The 23929-nt window shown below is 36.8% G+C and overlaps 3 protein-coding genes across 6 annotated transcripts in view; 2 read left to right on the top strand and 1 right to left on the bottom strand.

Annotated features, from left to right (window-relative positions):
• Positions 1-2166, top strand: part of LOC107758361 (UDP-N-acetylglucosamine/UDP-glucose/GDP-mannose transporter-like) — a gene marked incomplete at its 5' end in the record, with an annotated part of 8936 nt that extends 6770 nt beyond the window's left edge. The window contains 3 exons of the mRNA XM_016576075.1: positions 322-400; positions 483-565; positions 658-2166. Of these exons, the coding sequence (XP_016431561.1) occupies positions 322-400; positions 483-565; positions 658-766 (271 nt within the window). The remainder of the gene's footprint in view (positions 1-321; positions 401-482; positions 566-657) is intronic.
• Positions 2167-2766: 600 nt separating this feature from the next.
• On the top strand, positions 2767-8803 carry LOC107758364 (mesoderm induction early response protein 1-like). 2 transcript variants are annotated; one of them, XM_016576082.1, is made up of 13 exons: positions 2767-2838; positions 3394-3421; positions 3640-3791; positions 3917-4051; positions 4140-4272; positions 5201-5256; positions 5341-5413; positions 5523-5674; positions 5767-5848; positions 7115-7209; positions 7464-7510; positions 7795-7925; positions 8150-8803. In XM_016576082.1, exons 1-13 carry the CDS (start codon positions 2830-2832, stop codon positions 8416-8418), a joined length of 1362 nt encoding a protein of 453 aa, XP_016431568.1. In that variant the 5' UTR covers positions 2767-2829; the 3' UTR covers positions 8419-8803. The 2 variants fall into 2 exon arrangements, with proteins under 2 accessions (XP_016431568.1, XP_016431567.1); XM_016576081.1 differs by having other exon boundaries at positions 7383-7510.
• A 4829-nt stretch (positions 8804-13632) lies between these two features.
• LOC107758363 (low-density lipoprotein receptor-related protein 8-like) overlaps positions 13633-23929 on the bottom strand; it is a 203858-nt gene continuing 193561 nt past the window's right edge. Inside the window, exons 17-21 of one of the 3 annotated variants that reach the window (XM_016576080.1) lie at positions 21945-22019; positions 18991-19178; positions 17627-17833; positions 16996-17077; positions 13633-14736 (exon numbers count right to left, since the gene is read on the bottom strand). In XM_016576080.1, the coding sequence (XP_016431566.1) occupies positions 17795-17833; positions 18991-19178; positions 21945-22019 (302 nt within the window). In that variant the 3' untranslated portion in view covers positions 13633-14736; positions 16996-17077; positions 17627-17794. Of the gene's footprint in view, positions 14737-16995; positions 17078-17626; positions 17834-17883; positions 19179-21944; positions 22020-23929 lie in introns of those variants that run through there. The other 2 variants (XM_016576078.1, XM_016576079.1) reach the window with 2 other exon arrangements.

Genomic DNA, 23929 nt, shown 5'->3' with positions numbered 1-23929 from the left:
GTGTTTCGTTGTGAAAGCGAAACTACTTTGTTTGGCCTTCCAAAAGAGGACGATATCCGCTTCGTCATGCCTAAAGCTGATCCGTGCTGGCCGCTGAGGAAATACATCAACTTCGTGGAGTGGATCGCCGGATCGGCTTTCACCGTGGACGAAGCGAAGTCCAGCCCGGGGTCGTAACATGTGGTTGCCGCAAGCCCGCCGGACGCTCCTTCGTCGAATCCTTGCACAGTTTTTTTTTTTTTTTTTTTTTACAGTGTAGATTTATGACTTCAGGCATTAGAGATTTCCTAAACAATACATCTTCTGTTGGTACAATTGCAGGTTCATTTTAATGTACTCCACTGTACTTTGCACTCAGTATAACTCTGCGCTAACTACTACCATCGTCGGCTGCCTAAAAGTAAGAATGTTTCTTTCTTAAACATGCCAAGATACAGTTTGTCCTGCTGTTTATTATATGAACAATTTTTGTGTCTCTGCAGAATATATTAGTGACGTATATTGGAATGGTGTTTGGAGGAGATTACATTTTCTCATGGACTAACTTCATTGGTCTGAACATCAGGTAAGTAGTGAGCTTTTCCCAGAAGGGAACAGATGGGATGCATGGATTTAGTGTGACGCTGATGATCTGATTGCCTGTACTTGTCTTCTCAGTATTGCTGGCAGTCTGGTGTATTCCTACATTACCTTCACAGAGGAGCAGACCACCAAACAGAGCGAGAATACCAACAAACTAGAGGTCAAAGGGAAAGTGTCTGTATGACCAGTTTGTTTGACTTTTATGATGCACAAGGCTGTATCTATGAGTTTTTGTATTTCATGCAAGAGTAAGAAGTCACTCCTAGTATGTTTTTTTTATTATTATATGAAGATATTGACTGAAAAAGGTACAGCAGGTGCTGGCAGGACATCGTCTCAAATGAAAGATTTGATCAAGTTTCAAATATACTGGAATGTGTTATTCCAGAGTAAAGATTTGCCTGTTGATTTTCACTTCTGTTAAGAAGTGGTGTCTGTGTTACAAACTGATGGTTTGTGTCCTGCAATGTTGGACACTTGCCACAAATTGGGAATGAGGGACTGTCATTAGTGTTGCAATACCTGTTGTATTGTCTATTGAAGAGTACTTTTAAAGATGGATTTTAGTCAGTAAGGATATTTATTTTCATGTGAGTTTTTTTTTTTTTATTGCTAGGATTGTGAATGGGATTTTATTGTTGGGAAAGGTTTATTCTAGCTATAAAAAGGGAGTTTACATACATTTGTTTAAATAGTTTTGTGACAGTTCTGGTACCCTGTAACACAGGAATGTTCCTTCAAAACCTGAATGATAAATGGAAAGTGTGTAAAACAAGGTACATGTGTGCAACTTAGATGTTTGATTTGAGTCTTTTGATAAGTTTTAAAGAACAATATTTTGTGTTAAGCGTTCTCAGTGTTACACAGTGCTCAACTGGACAAATTCTTATAACTGCTTTTGTATTTGGGAATGGGATGCAGTAACTGTTTTTTTACTGATGGAATCATTATAAACGCAAATGGTGTAATTGCACTTGAACAGTTTGCATGTGTTCTCATTTGTTAGTGATTTAAAATGGATATTAGTTTTTGCAAGAACGTAATACAATATGCACAAACATTTCAGTATGTTGAGCTGTCTTGTTTAACGTCGCTGCCTTTGGGCAAATAAGAAAATGAGAATGTCTCCTACATTTATGTCTGATGTATTTTTGACAAATCCAAAATGCTAGTCTGAAAATATCACACATTTCAGTTATTTCTTGTGCTATACTTGTTGTACATCTGGAAAAGCTGATGCATTCTGCGGTTACTGAATGAATGTCTGTTTTCATTCATGTATGCCACTTTTTGGAACACTTTGTCCATTGCTTAGAGATTCTAATTTTATAGATGATGTGCATTTTTGTTCTTTATTTTTAAGCACTGATGACATATTGTTGCTGCAGAAGTATTTTATGTGTTCGACTTGTTTTTATTTTATTCATGTTTTTATTCATTTTAGTTAAAGAAACATTTCTTTATCAATTTCATATCTGCAAATTCTCAGTGATCGTATCAGTGAGAAACGGGATGTGTATAACATTTAAAATACCTCAGCTCAAAGAATATGTATTTTATGTCATTTTCTGATGTTAACCAAAGTAAAATCCTTTTTCATTTTTCATGTTGCCTATCGCTTCTGTGGCAATAAATTGTGTACTACTTTCTCCAGGGTTGTTTGTGTTGTTTGTTACATAAAGCCATCTGATCCAGGTTTTAGGTCTACAAAACAGATCGTTCTATTTGACTGTTTATGGGATGTCTAGAAGCAGGCACCCATATGACTGCTCCATGTAAAATAAAACATAAGCCAGTGTTTCTTAAGTGAGTGTACATGATTTTAAACCATTATTTTATTTTTTTTATACATACTATTCATTTCTTTATGGGTAAATACTTATGATGGAACATTTTTTGACTGCTGGAACTATAGTGAGTCTTAAGCTCTAATGTAATAGATTCTCGAAAGCAAAAAAGCTATTACAATTGCATTTGCAATTACTCTATTTTGCTAATGTGTTTGAATAACAATCATAAAATGCGTTGTATATTGTAATGAGAGAGAAGGCGAATTTTGAAATACTCTTTTAACAGTTACGTTTTCCAAATATTATACTGACAGTAATTGGCCAGCTGTGCTTGTCACCTTTGCGCAGTGTTTGGGTCGTGACAAGACTTTTATTTTGTAGTATTCACCACAGTAGTGCTGCTCTACTCATTTTCAACACATTTATTATCGCTGGCTTCACAGAACCTACAACAACTATGGCGGAGGTAAGAGAAACATTACAAATAGCAGCAAATAACGCACTTGAGCGGTCAGTGCAACCCTTTAATTAAATTTAACTTCCTTTCTAATTTTAAATATTTCAACGATGACGTGTTTCTTAACGTTCAGCCCTGAATAATTAGCAAACAGGTTAGGGCGCCCAAGTTGAATGTGTTAGCAGCTAGCAGCTAACTTGTTGCCTGAGCGCCAAACTCACATCCAGTATATTCCTCGGTGCTTTTATTAAGAAACAACAACAGTGCCTAATAAATTATAACCCAGTGCACCCTGTTATTTCTAGTCTCATTCATTAACAGGAGGTTATACGTTACGTTCTTTAACAGCTTTGCCTCTGACTGTAGATGATCATTCCTAGTCAAATTCATTTAATACACGAGTTTCACAATTTGAGTTGAATTACTGAAATAAATGAACTTTTCCACGACATTCTAATTTATTGAGATGCACCTGTATATCATCTTATGGTGATATCCTATCTCTTATGGTTTTTGTTCATATTATTAAATTCTTGGGATTAAAATGTCTTATTTTCTTTCCAGCCCTCCTTAAGGGGTCCAGGCTCTGAAGGTAAAGATTTCAGTTACTTTTATTTTACTAGCAATAACAAAATTATTGTAACGTTAGGCTGCATCAAAGCCCACATTTATATTAATGTGTAGTATTATATATCATTTGTGTACATTTAATATAGTGTGTGTAGATATTATTAGTGTGTATCTCTCTCTCTCTCTCTGTGTATAGAATAGATAATTATATTAATAAAACAAAAAATGTCTGTTAAATAGGAGCACATGGAGTGGTCCAGCATGAGGACAGAGACTTTGATCCTTCAGCAGACATGCTCGTACATGACTTTGATGATGAGCGGACATTGGAAGAAGAGGAAAAGCTGGAGGGACAGACCAACTTCAGTGCCGAAATTAATGACCTCACTCGAGTATGGACCATCTTTATTTTTATTTTTTTTTATAACATTTTAATACATACGTTTATGATGATATGATGAGGATCATTAAATAACCACAGGTCTTGATTCATGACTTTACTACTCTGGTTTGGTAGGAGGGTGAGATGCCCATTGAGGAGCTTCTGAAATTGTATGGCTACAGCACTGGTGGGTCTCCAGAGGAGGAGGATGGAGACGTTCAAGAGGAGGATTCTTCAGAGAATAATTGCTGCAGCCATAGTAAACTCAAAGTAAAGATCTACATGAAAAACAACAAATCTGTATGTTTTTGTATGCATAAGCATAGTAAAATCAACCAATCATTGTTGTGGCTGTCAGGAGGACGAGAGGCAGGAGCTTTCTGATCAAGAGGATGGGGACGTGCAGTCGTCTGGTGAGGAGCCTCCGTCCTGCAGTGTTTCTCACAGCACAGCTCAACTCCTCTACCCTCGGCCATCCATTTACTTTGAAGGTATGATCATAAAAACACTACACTGCATGTTACACATAAATGAAAGCTTGTTTCTTCCATGCTTCCTCTCTTTAATGTTGTATTTTGTGGTGAAAACAAAAAAAGAAAACAATTTTTAGATGTTAACTCAAAATTCAGAGGAAAAAAACGTTAGAATTGTGAAATGTAAACTTAGAATTTTGAGGAAAAAGTCAGGATTGTGAGATATAAACAAAAAAAAAGTTTGTATCTTTCAATTCTGAGAATTGTATGTCAATTGAATTGTCAAAAAGTATGAATTGTGAAATATAAACTCAAAAACTGAACTGAGAAAAAAAATAACCTTTTCATCAATTACCTTTAAAAAATTGTTTTATCCCATGCAGACCATGGCAGAAACAGGCTTCCATACACATCAAAGTTCATTTTACCAAAAAAAAAAAAAAAAAAATGTTGTAGTGCAGAAGTATGGACTGGCATGTTATTTACATTTATTTTTATTTTTTTTAGAGTTAGTACATAAGTACCATTAGGTTTTGCCATGTAAAATTGTAACACTGTGTGTCTATGTGTATACTCACACAAAGGTTTATTTTTCAGTAAAAGTGACAGTTTTCAAAAGTGACAGTAAAGACACTTTGAAGTCTCTTTTTAACTTTCTATTTATCAACAAATTCTGAAAAAATGTATCACATTTTCCGCAAAACTATTATGCAGCACAACTGTTTTCAACATTCATAATAATAAGAAACGTTTCTTTATATCTACCAAATCAGCATCACACACTATATTATTTATTATATATTATTTCAAATGAAACAAATGTACACTTCCACAGATGTTTTTCATTTATTGTACCGTTTAGTAGTAGATGCCTGGTAGGACCAGCAGATGGTGATATAAATTCACAGTCTAACTAGATAGGGCTCCATGTGACTTTGTTTTATAGGGGATGAGGAAGAATCTGAAGATGATAATTATATTCCATCTGAAGATTGGAAGAAGGTAGATTTAATATTATTTTCTCTCAAAGTTTTTTTTTTTTTTTTAAGATTTCAAACATGGATTTTTTTCTTCTGTCATTCATAGGAGATAATGGTTGGTTCAATGTATCAAGCAGAGACTCCTGTTGGCCTTTGCAAATATAAGGACAATGAAAAAGGTGACAGAACTGAATAATATGCTTATTTAGATGTGATATGTATATATTTAATACATATGTTAAACATACACATTTTTGTTCTTCATCTGCTTGTCTCTTATAAATGTAGTGTACGAGAATGATGATCAGCTTTTGTGGAATCCGGAGTTAATTCCAGAAGAAAAGGTTGTAGAGTTTTTAGCCGAGGCTTCTAAATGCAGCGGAGAAGAGACTGGTGTCCATGCAATTCCTGAAGGATCTCACATCAAAGACAATGAACAGGCAGGTCACCATCAAATGGCATATTTACTTAAATCATATCGACGATTCCCTTTTGACATGTTGTAATAGCAATTTCTTTGCTTAAATTTCAGGCTCTTTATGAATTGTTTAAATGCAACTTAAATGCAGAAGAAGCTTTAAGAAGACTGAAATTTAATGTGAAGCCTGCCAAAGGTGAGTGTGTGTGTATGTGTAAAAGATGATGTTAGTTAATGTTACAGGGTTTCTTAATTCAGCCATCCACAAATTGCGGCCTTAAAAATGTCTTATTTAATACCATAAAGTCTTAAATCATAAAGTCTTGGCATTAAATGCCAATGCCATCGCATGCATTGCAGAAAATGAATATCTACCTCAGTATTTTTGTTTTCCCATACAAATATCTAGACATCCTTAAATCAAGATATATTTACTTGAGATGCACATTTAAAGTCTAAATGTACCTAAGAATCTTTACACATTTGCTTTGGAAAACAAGACAAAAATACTGAAGAAGAACATTGTGTTTTTGCATTGTAATCAGAAGGTACAGTAAAAGTAATTCTAATGGTTGGGAGAAGAGGTGTTCAAGCCTTAAGCTTTTTTGTAAAATGAATTAAAAAGTGCTGGAGATTGGTTGAAAGTTGTATTTTCAAACATCAAAGTGTTGCTGATACAACTCATTGTGTGTTCTCTAGAACATATTGATGTATTGTGTTCCCTTCAATTTATTCCTTACATTTTCGGTCACACTTTTAGTTTGGGGACCAATTCTCACTATAAACTATGACTTTTGCCTTAATAAGGTCCTAATTTGCTGCTTACTAACAGTTAGTAAGGTAGTTGTTAAATTTAGGTATGGGGTAGGATTAAGGGATCTACAATATGGTCATGCAGATTAAGGCATTAATATGTGCTTTATATGTACTAATAAACAGCCAATATGCTGGTAATATGCATGCTAATAAGAAACTAGTTTATAGTGAGGACTGGTCCTTAAAATAAAGTGTTACCAAATTTTCTTTACTTGATCTACATTTACCTGTAGAAAACCTGCAGAAATCCTTCTGTGCGAATCCCCTGACTTTTATGTAAGTGAAATGTATCTTGGATTGCAAAATTAAATGTTGAAATGGAAATAGAACAAACAATATATTGACTTCTACAGTCAATTTTTATAACGTATTGTATATTCAATGCAATACTCTTGTGCCACATTAATGTTCCTGAATTATCTTTACGTGCATCAAATATTGGTATGATTAATTTGACTAATTAACCAACATACAATTAATCAGATGAAAAATATTTGAATCTATTAACCGCTTCAGAATGTTATTTTGGGAAGCATAAAATGCTCCAAGCACAAGAAGCATCCAAGCCTGTGATAAAGGAGCTCTCAGCATGTCAGTCAACATTTTCTGAATGCGTCACATTAACTAAAATCTCTCTCTCCCTCAGAGGAAATGTCAGGTTGGACGGAAGAGGAGTGTCGAGGTTTTGAGCAAGGAATCAACACTTACAGAAAAGATTTTAGCTCAATACAAGCAAATAAGGTTAGTTTTTAGTCACATTCCCCATTCCAAAACCTAATAGGATGGAATATGACTGCTGTTATGCAATTTTTACTGTTCGATTATTGAATAATTTAGAGTAATCAGTTGGTGAACTTTGCTGTTTTTTTTTTATTGTTCACGTAGGTAATTGTTACTTAATTAAACTTTTCCAGGTGCTAACTAGATCTGTAGGGGAATGTGTGGCCTTTTATTACATGTGGAAGAAATCTGAGCGTTATGATTTCTTTGCACAGCAAACCAAGCTTGGAAAAAGAAAATACAGTCTTCGTCCTGGAGTTTTGTAAGTCAGTCATCAACACTTTGGCACATTAAAGGTCACAAGTCCAAGTCCTCTAATTAAACGGTTTTTGTTAAATGTGAGCCAAAATCATCACAATTAAAAGAACCGAAGACTTAAACTACTTCAGTCTGTGTGCATTGAATTTATTTAATACACGAGTTTCACAATTTGAGTTGAATTACTGAAATGAACTTTTCCACGACATTCTAATTTATTGAGATGCACCTGTAGAATCAGATGCTGTGTTAGGTCATATCCTGCCTGGTGTTTGTTTGGCATTACAGGGATTATATGGAGTGTATTTTGGACGAGAGGAAGAGCTCTGAGTCCAGTGGATCTTCATCTTCACCTCCCACCTCTTCCAACAACAGCAAACACCCATCAGAGCCAGAGAGTGACTCAAATGCACAGAACGGTCAGGCCATTCAGACTCTCAAAAACACCTTTTTTTTTTTTTACTAACTGTACATGCATATATATAGACAGTGTTCACATAATATTAAAGTTATTTTTTTTTCTTCATTAAGTGACACTTTGTGGAGTTAATCCAAAACAAAATATTTGATTTAATATTAAATGATAAAAGTATTGTGTCTTTAACAACAGTAAATATTAAATGTAATCTTGTTGATTTCACAGGTGTTGGGAGCCATTCCTCCGAGCCCCTTCTCTGTGTCACAGATGAGAAATCTCAGATAAACGGCTCTGCCACGTGTCCAGATATTTCCACAGCAAAGTCACCACCCTGCTCTAACCCTGACGCCAGCAGCCCGAGCACACAAGTCATGGAGATCACAGTCAAACAGGAGGAAGATGAACACTGTGAGCGACCTCTCAAAAGGCTTAGGACTGATGCAGACCCCAGCAGTGAAGGGTCTGTCCCCCACAACAAAACCGAAACCGTCTGACTCACCAGCAGAAACTTAGAAAAAAGACACAGAACTCCTGACCTCAGATGAGGGGTTTATACAGGCTCTGTTTTTAGCATGAAGGTAGCGGTGTGTGTGAATTTCAGGGATGCAAATGAAGCACATTTCTGTTCTCTCACATTACGGTCACTGAGCTCAGTTCATATCTCAAACACTCATGATAGACTGTCATATCAGACAGTCAACCCTGTAGCACTATTTATTAATATAGGTTAAGATGAGCAGTGTTACTGTATTTTCTTTGTTATTTGAAAGAAACAGCTGACTGTATTTTATTGTGAAGCTTCTGTCATTTGGTGTGCATAACATTGCTCTAGCTGTAAATGCACACTGTGGAAAAGCCCTGTTGATTTTATATGAAGTATAATACTGTAAATATTTGAAATCTATTATAAAAAAATACACTTGTGTTTGGAACATTTTGAATAATTCAGGTGTTTGTAAAAATGTGATTTCTAACACTGCAACATTCCATCCTTTTCATTTCGGAATTTCCTATTTGACCAAAGTGAATGGTTGATATTTGTCTTTTAACAGCATTTTAAGAAGATATTTCCTGTTTATATGAAAAAACGGTCTTATTTTTGTATTTGATAGCTATTTATTTTTTTTAATCAGATATTGGTGACACATGAGGCCAGTATACAGAGTATATTTGTATAAGCCGGAGCGAGTAGTGTTGTATTTAAAAGGCAAAGCAGAAATGAATGGTGCTATTTATTCATTTTCTTACTGATTTTTTTACGGTTTAGGACCTCTTATTCCTGTCAGGAATAGTAGGGGAAAGTGGAATATACAGTTTCCTTAAATTGGCTGTCATTCATGTCTGCATAGCTCAGGAAAATCAGTACAGAAACATAGGGTGTGTCAAATAGTTGTCAGTTTCAATTAGTGAACTACTCATTAAACTCAGACTATTGACCCAAATCCATATTGTCTTTTGTGATTACTGAAGTCAGTCAGCTTTTGTCACCTCACTACCACATTTTAGTGGAGTGGATTGTATGCTGAATAAAGCTATTAAGCTGTTCTTATTTTAGAGAATCTTATCTTTTCTAGTGTTTTGTTTTTATCTGTCATCCTGTCTTTCATAAGGTCTGACTAGGTTCACACCAAGCAAATTGACCTTTTAAATGTTGAATTGGTTATGAGCTTTTGGTTGTTTGTTGACTATTCATATGCCTGAACAGCAGGTGTCAGTGTTGCTCTTAATTTAGTTGGAAACAAAAATATAAACACATTCATTGCTTGTTTTGTCCCAAGCACATTTTCACAGAACAGGGTAACATAGGCTTAAATGCCCAAAGGGCTAAATGGTAATAAATGAGGACCACATACAATGCAATCTTAGCATTACCATCGAAAGACAGTGATATGAAAAAAAAAAAAAAGGTAATTTACTCGCCGAATGAGGTTCCCAAACTATTCGAAGGCTGAATACCGACAATTGACACTTGTGAACTTCAGTGAATAATTAATTGCACCAGACTAACTAAACGGGTCTCTTTTTTTTAAAGAGCAGATTGTATACTTGTTTCTCTAGAGTCTAGAATTAGCTAGCGAATTTATCTGCTTTTTATTTTTTATTTATTTTCTGAGTGAGCCACAGGAGAAAACCAATGCCACACATCAAGTTGTGCAGCTTAGGACCAGTCTGTATATCTAGAGCGGAACAGAGGCAGAACATAAGTGCGCATGAAACGACTGTGTGACCCGACAGCTGCTGAAATGATCCTGGAATACTAAACGCAGAGTTTACCGTTTGGCTTCACAAAAGCATTGCAGCTTTGTTCTAGAGACGTATCTGGTCGCCGCTCTCTGGGGAACGCTTGTTGTTGGAGATCCCTCAGCTGCTGGCTCCATTCAGTGGAACAGAATAAAACAGGCGAGACAACACACAACACAGATGTGAAACGCAAATGAACATAAACATGGAAGAAGTGACAATGGAGCATTTCGAGACAATACGAGACGATGAGATGGGAAACTAATGCCCTACATATTGGAGCAGTACAGAAAAAATTTACTGCCTTTTATATATTTATTACATTTACATAAGAGATGTGATTTAAAATGCAAAATCACATATAAAAGGGGTAGATGCAAATTCTATAATAAACAGGCGAGACAACACACAACACAGATGTGAAACGCAAATGAACATAAACATGGAAGAAGTGACAATGGAGCATTTCGAGACAATACGAGACGATGAGATGGGAAACTAATGCCCTACATATTGGAGCAGTACGGAAAAAATGTACTGCCTTTTATATATTTATTACATTTACATAAATAAGAGATGTGATTTAAAATGCAAAATCACATATAAAAGGGGTAGATGCAAATTCTATAACTGACTCTTCTGTGTACTGGTCACTCATCCATACAACCATAGGAGACAAGAGGATTTTAATAAAAAAATAAATAAAATAAAATCATTGAGTCATATGGACAAATTCAGACTGGTTTTGCAATATATAGTGAATTTCCAAATATACAATGAAAAAATTAGAAAGGCAAGAATTCAAAAGAACAATTTATTCACAAATTTGACCGCTATTTCTGTCATGAATGCACCAAGCAAAACTTGGATGGATGATGTTCATAAATAAACTTAAGGTGTGTCCCAATTCGCTTATGCAATTTTGTAGTCTAAGGCTTTGTCCCAAATGGCACACTTCATGTGCACTTGTGGTCTCACAATGGCCGCCACGTGCGCAAGTCTACAAGACCGTAGGGTGTCCCATTCATTTTAGCTTTCAGAAGGGTGCTCCTTTGTGGCCGCTATATGCCCTCCATGCACACTTCTGCCGAGCCTGCACTGAGGCAACTTCTACCCGACAGTCATAGTGGCATTACATCACGAAAGTGTGAACTCAAAAGAAGACCACTCTACCCATACATTTGGAAGATTCAAATTTTGTGTTTTGGATCAAATTCAGTCAGATTTGAACCATCTCCATAAAAGCTCCAAGATCCTAGTAACTGCATAGTAGCATTTCTTACAGGTTTGGAATGACATTGGGGGTAAGTACATTTTGGGGTGCACTATCCCTTTAACAAAAAAGCAGGAAGGAGGGAAACAGGAACAGCAGCATATTGGGTTTTAATCCCAAATGCTACTTTCCATTTCTCCATCCTAATCAGTATTACTTTCATGCTTTCCATGCCCTTTTTGCAGATTGTTTATTTGTGAACAACACACTCCCTGGTACAACAAATATTTTTTTTTTTTTAGCAGTAATTAAGTCTTAATAGCTTTTAGCGAATGCTCTGTCCCCCTTTCACCTAGACAGATGACACAGACACACCCAGCTCCCTTTGCCACAGTCAGACTGGCTGCATAATAATTGGATGTTCGCACAGTAGGAGAGAGCCCTAAATGTCATTCGCCCTACTAAAATAAAGCTGGAAAAAGAAGAAGAGGAAATAACTGTACTTTTCTTTTCTTGAGGGACAGCAGTGATTAGGGATTGGGAAAAAATTCATCTATCATAGATGAGGATAACAAGATTAAGTTCTCTTTGAGGACTGTTTTCAGAGACTGCCACAATAGGCAAAGTAACCGAACCAACAAAGAGAATGATAAATAGGGTTGTCTAAGTAGAGACGAACCAGGGTGCCCACACAACTGTTGGTTCCCTTCCACAGGCCAAATCCGCTCGGGGAGGAGAGGAGAGGAGAGCTCATTGCGCAAACCATTGTGAGCTACCATTAAAAACAGTTTAAACTGCTTTAAAAAACAGCATTCCTCAATACCATCCGTCTTGCACAAAGAGCTACAATAGAGTGCATTAGTGCCCGTCCACTTTTTCAGCAGCCTTGGTTCCGGAAGTATATTTCCCATTCTTTTTTAAACCATGCTGAGGTGAATCACAACATCATAAACTTTGATTTGAATCAAAAAGTATTTGAAAATTGGACAAGAAGACAAAGGTACAAGACTGTTTTTAGCAGCTTTATTGAGGGAAAAAACTACAATCCCATGAAGCATTGCAAATGACAATCATATATAAACACACACACACACGTCTGGTTTGCTATCCTTGTGGGGACTCTCCATAGGCGTAATGGTTTTTCTACTGTACAGCCCGTATATTCTATTGCCTTACACCATCCCTACACCTAAATCTACCCCTCACAGGAAACTTTGTGCATTTTTAGATTTTCAGAAAACCTCAATTTAGGTCCCCACCGTGACATGAGTCCCCATGAGTCTGTGTGTATATAGGTTTAAGTCCCCACCAGAATAGAAAAACACACACACAAGTCATTTGCAGTGCTTAATGGGAGTGAGAGTCTCAAAAGTGGTTTGGTGTGATTTGCTCACCACGATTCTCTGATTGGTGGAAATTTCTTTCCATAATCATTGGTAATGTAGCTTTTCGCTAGCAATTCTGCTGTTAAAAGTGATTGTTTAAAAAATATTTCAAACAATGTGCTTCATCAAAAGAATCAATTAACAACATCTTTAAAAGGTCTATAATTTACAGATTCAATATTTATTTCCAGAACCTGTATTATTGCACTCTATAGCGAGGTGTTCTGCTCTTGAACGGAGAGTTGAGCAACAAAAAATAAATACATTTCTTACCCTCGTGTCATTCCAAACATGTATTTCTTTTGAATGGCATCCTTCAAAATATCTTCTTTTGTGTTCTGCAGAGAAAATAAAGTCATACAGGTTTGGAACCACATTAGGGTGAGTAAATGGTTACAGAATTTAGATTTTCGGGTGAGCACCATGGCAACTTTGTAAAAATCACATTCATCAAATCTGCCCGCTGGGAGTTCAAGCAGTTTCCCCATTTTATTTAGGTCTCCCTGGAGGCTAATACTCACCGCAGACATTAGCAAAATCACAGTGTGACACCTGGTGGGGGAGTTCCTCTTTCCATTACCAGGCACAGAGCCACCGTCTCCTCTGGGGAGCCAGACATAACCGCAATGTCGGCATACTGACAAGAAGTGTGAGCTGGTATGCAGCAAATTTATGCAGGGGTACAAAAGATAACGAAGAACTTTAAATCATTTCATCAATACCACAAACAACTGACACAACTGTTCTGATTTAACCGAATGTAATGTTTAAGAACAACAAGGAGACAAAGAGCGACAAAAGATTTTTAACAATTTAATATATCAATATATAGATATTTATCAACAACTTGAATTTCATAGAAACGTGAGTGAGACCATTTTGGCATACAGTACAGATATTCCATGTAAGTACAGTTTTGCTAATGTTAAAACCCCCTCCCTATTCCCACCACCTCTGACCCACTGACACAGACACCAGAAAAGCAAACAAAACATAACATTATTGGAAAATATACATGAACACATACAAGGCACCAATAAATTAAACTGTAACCCTCTCTTTCAACACTGAGTGTAACCTATTAAATAGAATTACAATTTAATTTATCTATTAAATAAATGTACAAATACAAATTAAACACTATTTCTGCAATGTTTACGGTTAAAAAGCCAAAATCAAATTAAGACCAGGAGGAAGAAAAAAAAAAACAAACACTTTGGCAGATTATTAATTTTTAGTTACAATCAAGTAGTAAAGAAATCCAGTGCTCTCGAGTACAAATAAATCCATGTATGGTCTACACTCTTTTTTTGTCCAGGAGACTAATATACACATCTTCTTTTTACAAGAAATGTTTAAAACCTTATCAAAAGTTTTGCTGTATGAAAACATATTTACAAATCATGATTCAGACTCATTTGACAGCAACGGCTACCCTTCCCCCCATCCTATGTAATCATTTACACAGTGCAGAAGGCTTCTTGAAAAAGTTTGTGCAACAAACAGTGTACAAATGTCTCCATACAGCAATGGAATGACCGGGACGCATGTTTCCTCAAATGACAGGAATAACAGGCCCTCCTTCCTCCCCCTACAAACCATACAAAAAATGAACAGTTCAAGTAATATACATCATGTCAACATGATCTCATAGGGGCAAACCAAAACAGGTCTTTTTTTTTTCACACAGGTCACAAAGAGAACAGACGGGAATGTTACCCATGGGTGTGGAGGGCCCGACTCATCAGCGGTTCAGCTCTACAAGTCCACCAAACTAAAGAGCACTGTTCCAGGAGAGGTTCCAGCGTATTGTCCAGTGTATCGTCCATTTTAAAAGAATGGTAGCCCTTTCAAAAGCAATGTTGGGCCGATGGGGATGACAGGTAGACAGTGATGAGGAGGAGTTACGGATATTACGAATGTTAGTCACAGTGGAGTGGGGTGAAGGAGCAGCGTGGCGAGTCCCTGCAGTGCTTAAGGAAGGCAGGACTTGCCGTTACATATGCATAGAGTAAGAAAGATGGACAACGGTCACAAAGTACTGCTTGTTATCTACTGTACAGAGAGGCCGAAAATCCAAGGTCTAGAACCTTCTGTGACCAGATCGTACATGTGTTTATAAATTATAATAAGCTAAGTGATCTGTTTGTAGAAACCTTGACAGCTAGAGAGCTCAATGTAACTAAGTTTCCCATAAAAACATTTTTTTTGCGCTAACTCTAGAGCAGCACCTCAAAATAATGATGAGTTTGGGGTCAGGAAAAAGAAACATGCATGATGCTTCTTGTGAAAAAAAAAAAACCTGATTAAACCAGCCTAAGCTTATTTGCTGGTCTTCCAGTCTGGCCATGCTGAGTTTCAGTTGGTTTAGCTGGTCAGCAAGTGCCTAAAATCCATTTAAAACCAGTTTTTGGTCTTAGTTTGTCACCTAGTTTGGTGTCCAGTTGGTTTAGCAAGTCAACAAGTCAACAAGCTTGTCTTCCAGTCTAAACCAGCTGATAAGTGCCCAAATTCCATCTAAAACCAGTTTAGGCTGTTTCTTCTCATTTTAGTTGGTCTCCTAGCCTGGTGTCCAGTTGGTTTCAGCTGAACAAGCTTGTCTTCCAGCCTAAACCAGCTGATATGTGCCCAAAATACCAGCAAACCAGATCTAATAAGACCAGCAAACAAGTCCAAGTAAGGCGCTTCTGAAGAAACCAAATTTATAATGATTAAACGATAATTTATGACATGACAGTTAAAAAAAAAAAAAAGCACATTAAGCAGTTTGATTACCCTGTATTGCTAGTCTGAGATTCTCAAATCAAAAAGTTTCAAATTTTCAGAGCCGATATTTTTAAAAAATACTCAAAGCATCTAAACTGTTACCGCTTCCAAAATCAACCTATCCATTATACTTTCCATACTGTATACATAGTTTGACGTGATAAATAGTTAAGGATGGATGAAGATTCATTAAACAAACTATAATATCGATGACAATAGATCTGTTATCTCCGAAACATGTCTTCAATGAAGACATCTCAAGCCCATCTGATCAGAAAACCAACTACAAACTGCAGCTTCTTTAATCCTCACAGACAAAAACCTGAGCAATGAAACTCCCACACTGTCTCTCTTCCTAATGGAAAACAAACAGTGACTTAATGGAGGATTCTTTGAAATGTGGAGGGATGTTTTACACAAGATGCCTCATCACAGCAGAGAAGAGCAAAGGTGGCAGGAACAAAGAACCACTCAAGATGCGAGACCAGCCACTTGCGGGCCAGAACCAATCTCGGGTACTTTCAGTAGCCTCCAACAAAGGGCAACTCACATGGCTAGTTCTTCAAAACCATCTGATCAAACATCACACCCCAGTACACAGAAACATACCGTCACATGCCAAGTTTTAATCCCTGCTGGAAAATCTTAACCCAGCCTAAGGTTTTTTGCTGGTTTAGATGAAGCTTAGATGGCCTTGATGGTCTCTAAGATCTATAAATCAGTGGTTCTCAACCAGGGCAAAAGGCAAGCTATCAGGGGGCCTCCAATTACATATATTTTTTAGTTTATTTCAGTCAGTCTTGATCTAAATCCATCAAACCCCTTTAAACCATCAATTCAGACTAGCCTAACTAAAACCAGCAAAAAAAAAAAGTTTTTTACATTGTCGAATCAGTCAGTGTCCCTCTGACAGTGATACAGAAATAACCAAGCGCTCATTCATCACACAGAGTAAGTTGGAGAGTTTATATGTATAGGAAGCCTATATTCAGGCACTCCTCATTTCCTGTGCCACATGTTGAACAGATGACTGTTCATATGAGCAAAGCTTTGATCTACGACTCTAATCTATCACGCCATTAAGTCACCCAATATGGCAGGCGGTGTCTTCTTTGTCAGCATGCTAAATGCTGAAGAGTTTTCTCCAAGGCATGACGAATGTAGGGGCGGAAAAGACGTGTGTGTTATTGCGTGTCTGAGAAGGAGCGATCTAGACTGTAGAAATTAACAAACAGCATTTTAGCCATTATCAAACCCTGGCTACCGTATCTATTAGCGTGATTGTGATAACAAACCACACAGATTATAGCGATAACTGATAATATTTTAGAAAAACTGATGTCCTGAGCTAATGTTTTGGGGTTATAAATGTGCCTGGGCAGGAAGATTTTAGTTGGTCCTAGAAACTTGAGAAAAATGGAAGACCCAGTGCTGGTGAAATAAATGAAAATGGAAAAATATATTACCTCTCAAAACTGGGAGGTGAAACCCTTCATCTCCAGATAGTGGCTGCAGATCTCTTAGAAGGGTCAAATCTGACTCGAGTGACTATGGAAGACGTGAAGGAACACTAGTCTTGGCATTGGAAGTATGTAAGCAGGAGGACAAAAATATTTACAGGTAAATCTTATTTTTTGTGGTATATTATTTGCTTGTGAGAATATATGAATGCATAACAGCCACATGGTGGAATCTGTGTTTAGTATGTCTGCAAATATGAATTTTCCACATCCTATCTCCATCCTATTTCATATTTTCCTTCAATGCATCTCCTATGCTCACAGGATGGATTGCCCACAATTCTCTCCCAACAAGTTTTGCCAGACAAAATGGCCATAGCTCAGCTCAAACCAGCTTAACCAGTAATGAAACTATTTCTAATAAAAAAAAAAAAACTACAGCACGAGTGCAGCAGGAGAGCCACTGAGTGTTAGCGACTACTGACGTGATGAGCTATGAAGTTAGTCATCATTAGACAGCACTACCTACGACTACTGACACAGAGCAAGAATGATGCTAGTAGTTTAATTTTAGAACTAGTGATTATTGCCCGACTGAGGGTTTATGGGTTGGAAAAGACACTACAAGAAGACAAACCCAGTTTGTAGCTCTTGGCTGTGCAGAGCAAGTGCTCTTGTGTCCTTTTGGCTCTCTGTGCCTTGCTGCGTTGTCTCATGCGACCTCCTCGATGGAAGGAGAGATGGAGGACTAAAGGACGCATGGATTCAGGGACGGAGAAGGAGAGAGCAACTACAAGAATCGCCCTCAGGGGAATCCGTCATCGTCTGGACTGAGCGCCACGCGCTGCGGAGAGCAGATAAAAAAAATAGTTACATGTGTTGAGAGAAAGAGAATCCTGTTATGCCACTGGGGCGGCCTGCCCCGTTTCTGGTGCGCGACTGATGTCTTTATCTCTGCTTGTGCTTGACATGCTGACTGTAGCACAGGAAGTTCAAATCACACTGTTCTAATCCCTCCATCTGACTAACAGCTCTCAACAGCGCCATGTTAACTATTTTAGCCCAGGCCGACAGTTATGCAAATATATGAATAAATCATTACACCACCCAAATAAATTATCAGCAAAACACCTAAATTAATAAATAAATTATAATATATTAAAAGATTGTCCAGTCATTTAAGGTGCTCGTTGCTCATCCCTAAAGCAGTTATATTGAATTAATTAAAAAAACAACAACTATTGGGTAAAGGGAGAGCACAATTTCAAAGCTTTCAAACGTGGAAAGCATTTAAAGCTTTACACACACACAACACGAGAAACCAAAGACCATGCATCCAAAATCGCATACTTCCCTAGTAGTAGTCAAAAAATGTATAGGAAAAGAGTAGTATGTACGACTTCATAGTAGTCTTAAAACAATAGGTGAAAAGTTCCTGGATGACATACTATTTCCACATCAACTTGACTCTTTACTATCCCATGAGGCCAGGGGAGAGGATTTGTAAATGGCAGTGAATGGGTGATAGGTCACATGATACTGACAACATGGCGAATGTAGTACATCTGGATTAAATTCATATTACACACATTCATACTATATACTAGAACCCATTTTTTTTAACGGTCGCAAAGTAATTACTTATTCAAAAGAAGTACCTACTCAGAGAGTACGCGATTTCGGAATCAGCCAATGGGAAACACATACAGACTAATGAAACCTCACATGGTAATCCGTACACTAATTAAACATACATTTGAATGAAAATGTGTGGTGAATTATGAGTATAAATATGTGTGACGAAAGAGGCAGCATAATGCCCTCTCTTAGGGAACGCTGTCTTAGCCCCGCCCACATTTGATCACTATCCGATTGTCTTCCTCTCTTTGTTCACTTTGTGCTGGACAGCATAGGTGCCCCTGAGTACCAGTGAGCTGCCGGGTCTGGGATACCACCACCCAGTGGCAGTGCTAGGTATGGCTGTCTGGCACTGCCACTCACTGCAGGGTAGACGTGGCCGATCTGCTCGCTGCGGCCGATGTGGATTTCGTCGTCGTCATCCTCTGTGGTCTTGCGGTAAACGGGGTTGTCGAAGTTCATGCTCTTGGTGTTCCGTCTCCTCCAGTTGCGCCACACCAGGTAGCCTCCGGTACACATCAGGCCGATGATCACTGTGGCAAGGATAGGAACTGCATGCGTTTAACACACAGTCAACACATACGGCGGGGGCGTTAACACAGCCAGGGGACACAGAGTGGCGCATAATGACACATACACACACACACACACACACATATATATTCAAGCTCACACACTCAAACTTTAAGGTGCATCATGGCAGACCAGGGTCAAATGGTTTTATTAAAATGGTTTATAAAACAATAAATTTGGTGAATGACATTATGTATCAAAGCAAATCTCATTGTATTCCACAGAATCCTCAGATGATAACACTGGTGTAAAAACTACACTATGTTTAGAATAGCAGGTTTCTATCCTACTTGTAATATATCAGCAGCATGCATAATGTGTTTTTCTTGCTGCAACTCTTACCAAAATCCAGGACATATTTAAATAGAATTTAAAACCCTTATTTGTGTGATTTTATACCAATAAACATTAAATAAAATCTACAAAATAGTATAGGCTATACAAGTGTCATTTATAAAAAGGAAAAAACAAACAAACAAACCTGTCTACATCAGCATGGGAAAAGAGGTTGTAAATTACATTTTTATAAATTTAAATTTGACTTAAATTTGACTTTGACTTTTCTTTTCAATGATTACTTAAAAACGTAGTAAGGTTACAAAGTATGCATACTGTTTCTCACATACAATTAAAAAAAATAGTTCGCAATATACAGTGCATAGCATGTTTGGGGTCAGTAAAATCTTTTTAAAGGGTTGTGGTCAGTAAGTTTTTTTTTTTATTCAGTCAAGATGCATTAAACTGATCAAAGGTTATGGTAAAGACATTTATAATATTACAAAAGCCTTCTTTTTCAAATAAAATTCTTTCAAACTTTATATGCATCAAAGTATCCTAAAAAGAATTATCATGGTTTCCACAAAAATATTAAGCAGCACTGATTTCAAAACTGATTTCAAAACTGATAATAATAAGAATTTTACTTGAGCAGCAAATCAGCACGGATTTAACGAATGGCTGCTGAAAATTCAGCCTTGCCAACAAAGGAATAAAATACATTTTAAAATATATTAAAATAGAAAACCATTATTTTTAAATAGTAATAATATTTCACAATATTACTGGTTTACAGTATATTTGATCAAACAAATGCAGCATTGGTGAACATAAGAGACGTCTTCTAAAAAACATTGAAAAATCTTACCGTCCCCAGTCTTTTGAATGGTAGTGTACATAATTTAAGAAGAGTCAGATCATATCACTACCAAAAAGACTACTTAAAAAGCAGGTCTAATACCCCCAAAATAGCACATATGTATATTTTAAAACTAGGGCTGCCAAAGACGCACCTTTCCCACTCTCACACACGCACACACACGCACGCAGTGGCTTAGTGGAATATGTGAAGGGGGTGCTCACATGCTGCTCTGTGAGAAAGCAGGGATCTAAGGGGAATCGAATTGGACTGTGTGTATGCTCCCACACGCCTACATGTGAATGGGTGGGGGATCACATTGCTATTCAGGGTGAATTGATAACCATGTGTGGCTTTCCTGCAGTGGCTGGCTAACCCATTCCCTATTTTAAAAGATCAGCCGTGGCTTCTCTGGTCTCCTGGAAGTTCTCCCTAATTGCTCTTTTGTCTGGGGGGGCCGCAGAGACCTCCTCATGATGCGTTTTCCTCCATCACTCAGGTTCTATTGTCTCGCTATAAACACTAGGAATGCATTTTGTGTATGAATTACATTCGATTTTTTAACCAAACTACAATAAAAGAAAGCATTTAGAAAAATGTTACAATTTTAAGGGATGCCCATAGAGGGACTGCAATTGCAAAGAGCTATTAAAACGTTTTTTTAGAGAAAAAGTATTTCACTTAGTGTCTTTCATTTGAATATGGGCACAGACAAGGTCATTTCAATCCCACTAAGCCACTCGCCAGACACAGCTCAGACAATCAATGAAGCCCATCAGGTCCTTTTGACAGAGACTTTCTGCAGAAACTATGAGATGTATACATTACTGTACTTTATATATATAAATATGTACTGTTATTTAGTTTGCTCAAACAGTCAAAAGGATGATGTATAGAAACTGAGAGAATGATCACAAAATCAAAATGCATGAGTGACACTTCTTTTTGTAGGATCAAAAATAACCATTTATAAAGCACTTATTTCATAATGAGCACAACATATTTAAAAACACGTTGTAGGCCGCTGTCATATAACTTTTTGAAATAGACACTTTAATTTAGAAAGAATATTCTGGATTAAATACAATTCAAGCTGAATCGACAGCATCTGTGGATGATCTATGGATAATCTAATGCTCTTCATACAAAAAAATTAAAAAATTAAAATATGGAAATGTCACACTGTCACCAAAGTATAACCATATTTAGACCAGTTTGAAGCATTTTTTAACCTCATCAGTGAAAATTTATATAAATATAATAAAAATGTAATTTTATAAATGTAATTAAATATGAATGTATAAAGTGGACAAAGTGAAGAAATGGATTTGTTGCACAGAGGGACAGTAACATCAGATAGCAAACTCAGAATTGAGTTGAAATTATTTCTGGAATAATTAGCATGCTGTCAATAGCACTTAAGTTGTATTTAACCTGGAATATTAAGCTAAATGGCAGCAAGTTTATAAATGGCTAGTTAGGACCACTGTACGTGTCTCCAAAGCAGGTAGTGCACATAAAGCTCAAGGGCAAAAGCTGTTCATCTACTGGGTGAACAAGTCTGAATTCAAAATGCAGGATAAAATGCTTAGTTAACTTTAATACTCACCTATTGGAATGACTATACCCAGAACCGCAACGGTTATATTGCTACCAAGGAGGAAGTGGTCATTTCCACTGCCAGCTGAAATAGAAAGATGAGCAAAAAAGACAAATGAAGAAAGAAAGACCGGCAACAATGAGGGAAAACAAAGAAAGACTGTATTAAATGAATCACAAAATCATAACAGACCCTGTAATGTGCAGTTTAGTAAACAGCATGCAGTGTTGGGAAGGTTTTGGGAAATAAATCAATTAAATCTGTATGTGGATGTGTGTAAATATGAAAATGTAATCCCTTTTGTAATCGTTAACATTTTCATAAGTAACTGTAATTTAATTACACATTTTTTCTTAGTAACTGTAACTGATTACAGTTACATTTATTTTGTAATTAAATTACGTAACGCCGTTACATGTAACTAGTTACTCCCCAACACTGACAGCATGGTATTGTCCACAATGATTGAGAGTGAGCAAATGATGACAGGTTTTTCCTTAAGTGAACTATTTCTTTAAAACAGCATCAAAATAAAACACTGACTGCGGTTGCAGCATGTAACAGATATGTTTTCACTGCCATTTTCATTTAAATGAATCTTCTCCAGTTTGTATGAAGTGTCCATTTACATTGTTATCTTGCCCAAGGCCACATATTGCTATTCATACAGCACTTTGCTTTGTGCTGTTGCTTCCCCTTTTAAAGGTTTCTGCTGAGCAGTTGTTTCCACCTAATAAATCCCACCTCAGTCTCACAATTAGCACGTGGCCCTCCATTAGCTACAGCATAATTAGTGTCTGATAATGGAGTCTGAGCCGGGAGATTAAGAGGACTAGATGGTACAGCACTGAAATACAGATACAGACAAGACAGCCTGAGGGCTTGGAAAATCGGTAGGAAACAAAAGAAATGCAGTGTATACCGTAAAAACCGCACATAAATGGAAAGATGATCAAGAAAACATATTGTCCATAAGGGGATCCTCTTAAAGATACAGTGAGCATGTTATTTGTGTGAGACCAGTGACATCTGGGTTTCCATGGCAACGCTTCATTTGAATCATCTGCTTCTGTTTTTATATAGTGTATAGTTCCTGTTTAAATGGGTTTTTTAAGTTTCTATTAAAAGAGCACTGAATTTCTCTTTATGCTAAACGATTTATTACATCCATAAAATCATTCACAAAGCCATATGGCTGTGAAAAGACGCAGCAGTATATTCAAACTCAATAATGTGGAAATGCTTTTAGTACAAACAACTGGCCTGTAACAGGTGATGCTGACAAACTCCATTATGAGCACTGAATACTGTTAACACACGCTTCATAAATTCACAACCCATGGTTTTATTTTTCATTTTGCACAATATATGATATATATTTTACAAATCTACTACAGGTACATTCCTAGCTGGTGTGCTTTTTGCAAAAAAAATTGCTGTTTGCAGCTACATACACCACCGTTCAAAAGTTTGGGGTTGGTATAATTTTAAATGTTTTAAGTGTTAATGAGATACTGACCAAGGCTGCATTTATTTGATCAAAATACAGTAAAAATGATAATATTGTGAAATTTGATTACAGTTTAAAATAATTTAGTAGCCATTACTTCAGCCTTCAGTGTCACATGATCCTTCAGAAATCATTCTAATATGCTGATTTGGTGCTCAAGAAACATTTCTTGTTATTATCAATGTTGGAAACGGCTATCCTGCTTAATATTTTTGTGGAAACTGTGATTTTTTTTTTCCAAGTTCAAAAGAATATTAACGATGTAATATCCTTATTGTCACTTTTGATCAATTTAATTGCTGGAAAAAGTATATATGTGACCCTGGACCACAAAACCAGGCATAAGGGCCGATTTTTCGAAATTGATATGTATACATCATCTGAAAGCTGAATAAATAAGCTTTCCATTAATGTATGGTTTGTTAGGATAGGACAATATTTGGCCGAGATACAACTATTTGAAAATCTGGAATCTGAGGGTGCA

Source organism: Sinocyclocheilus rhinocerous, unplaced genomic scaffold, assembly GCF_001515625.1.
Source record: "Sinocyclocheilus rhinocerous isolate Xijiao unplaced genomic scaffold, SAMN03320098_v1.1 scaffold2790, whole genome shotgun sequence".
Lineage (NCBI taxonomy): Eukaryota > Metazoa > Chordata > Actinopteri > Cypriniformes > Cyprinidae > Sinocyclocheilus > Sinocyclocheilus rhinocerous.
Note: the sequence above shows the minus strand (reverse complement) of the source record. Positions and strands in the feature narration are given on the sequence as shown.

Excerpts from the sequence above, each read along its gene's own strand:
- LOC107758364 (XM_016576081.1), top strand. Across the intron at positions 5,675-5,766 it reads ACATCAAAGACAATGAACAG|GCTCTTTATGAATTGTTTAA; the intron begins GCAGGTCACCAT and ends CTTAAATTTCAG. Across the intron at positions 7,210-7,382 it reads GCTCAATACAAGCAAATAAG|GTGCTAACTAGATCTGTAGG; the intron begins GTTAGTTTTTAG and ends AAACTTTTCCAG.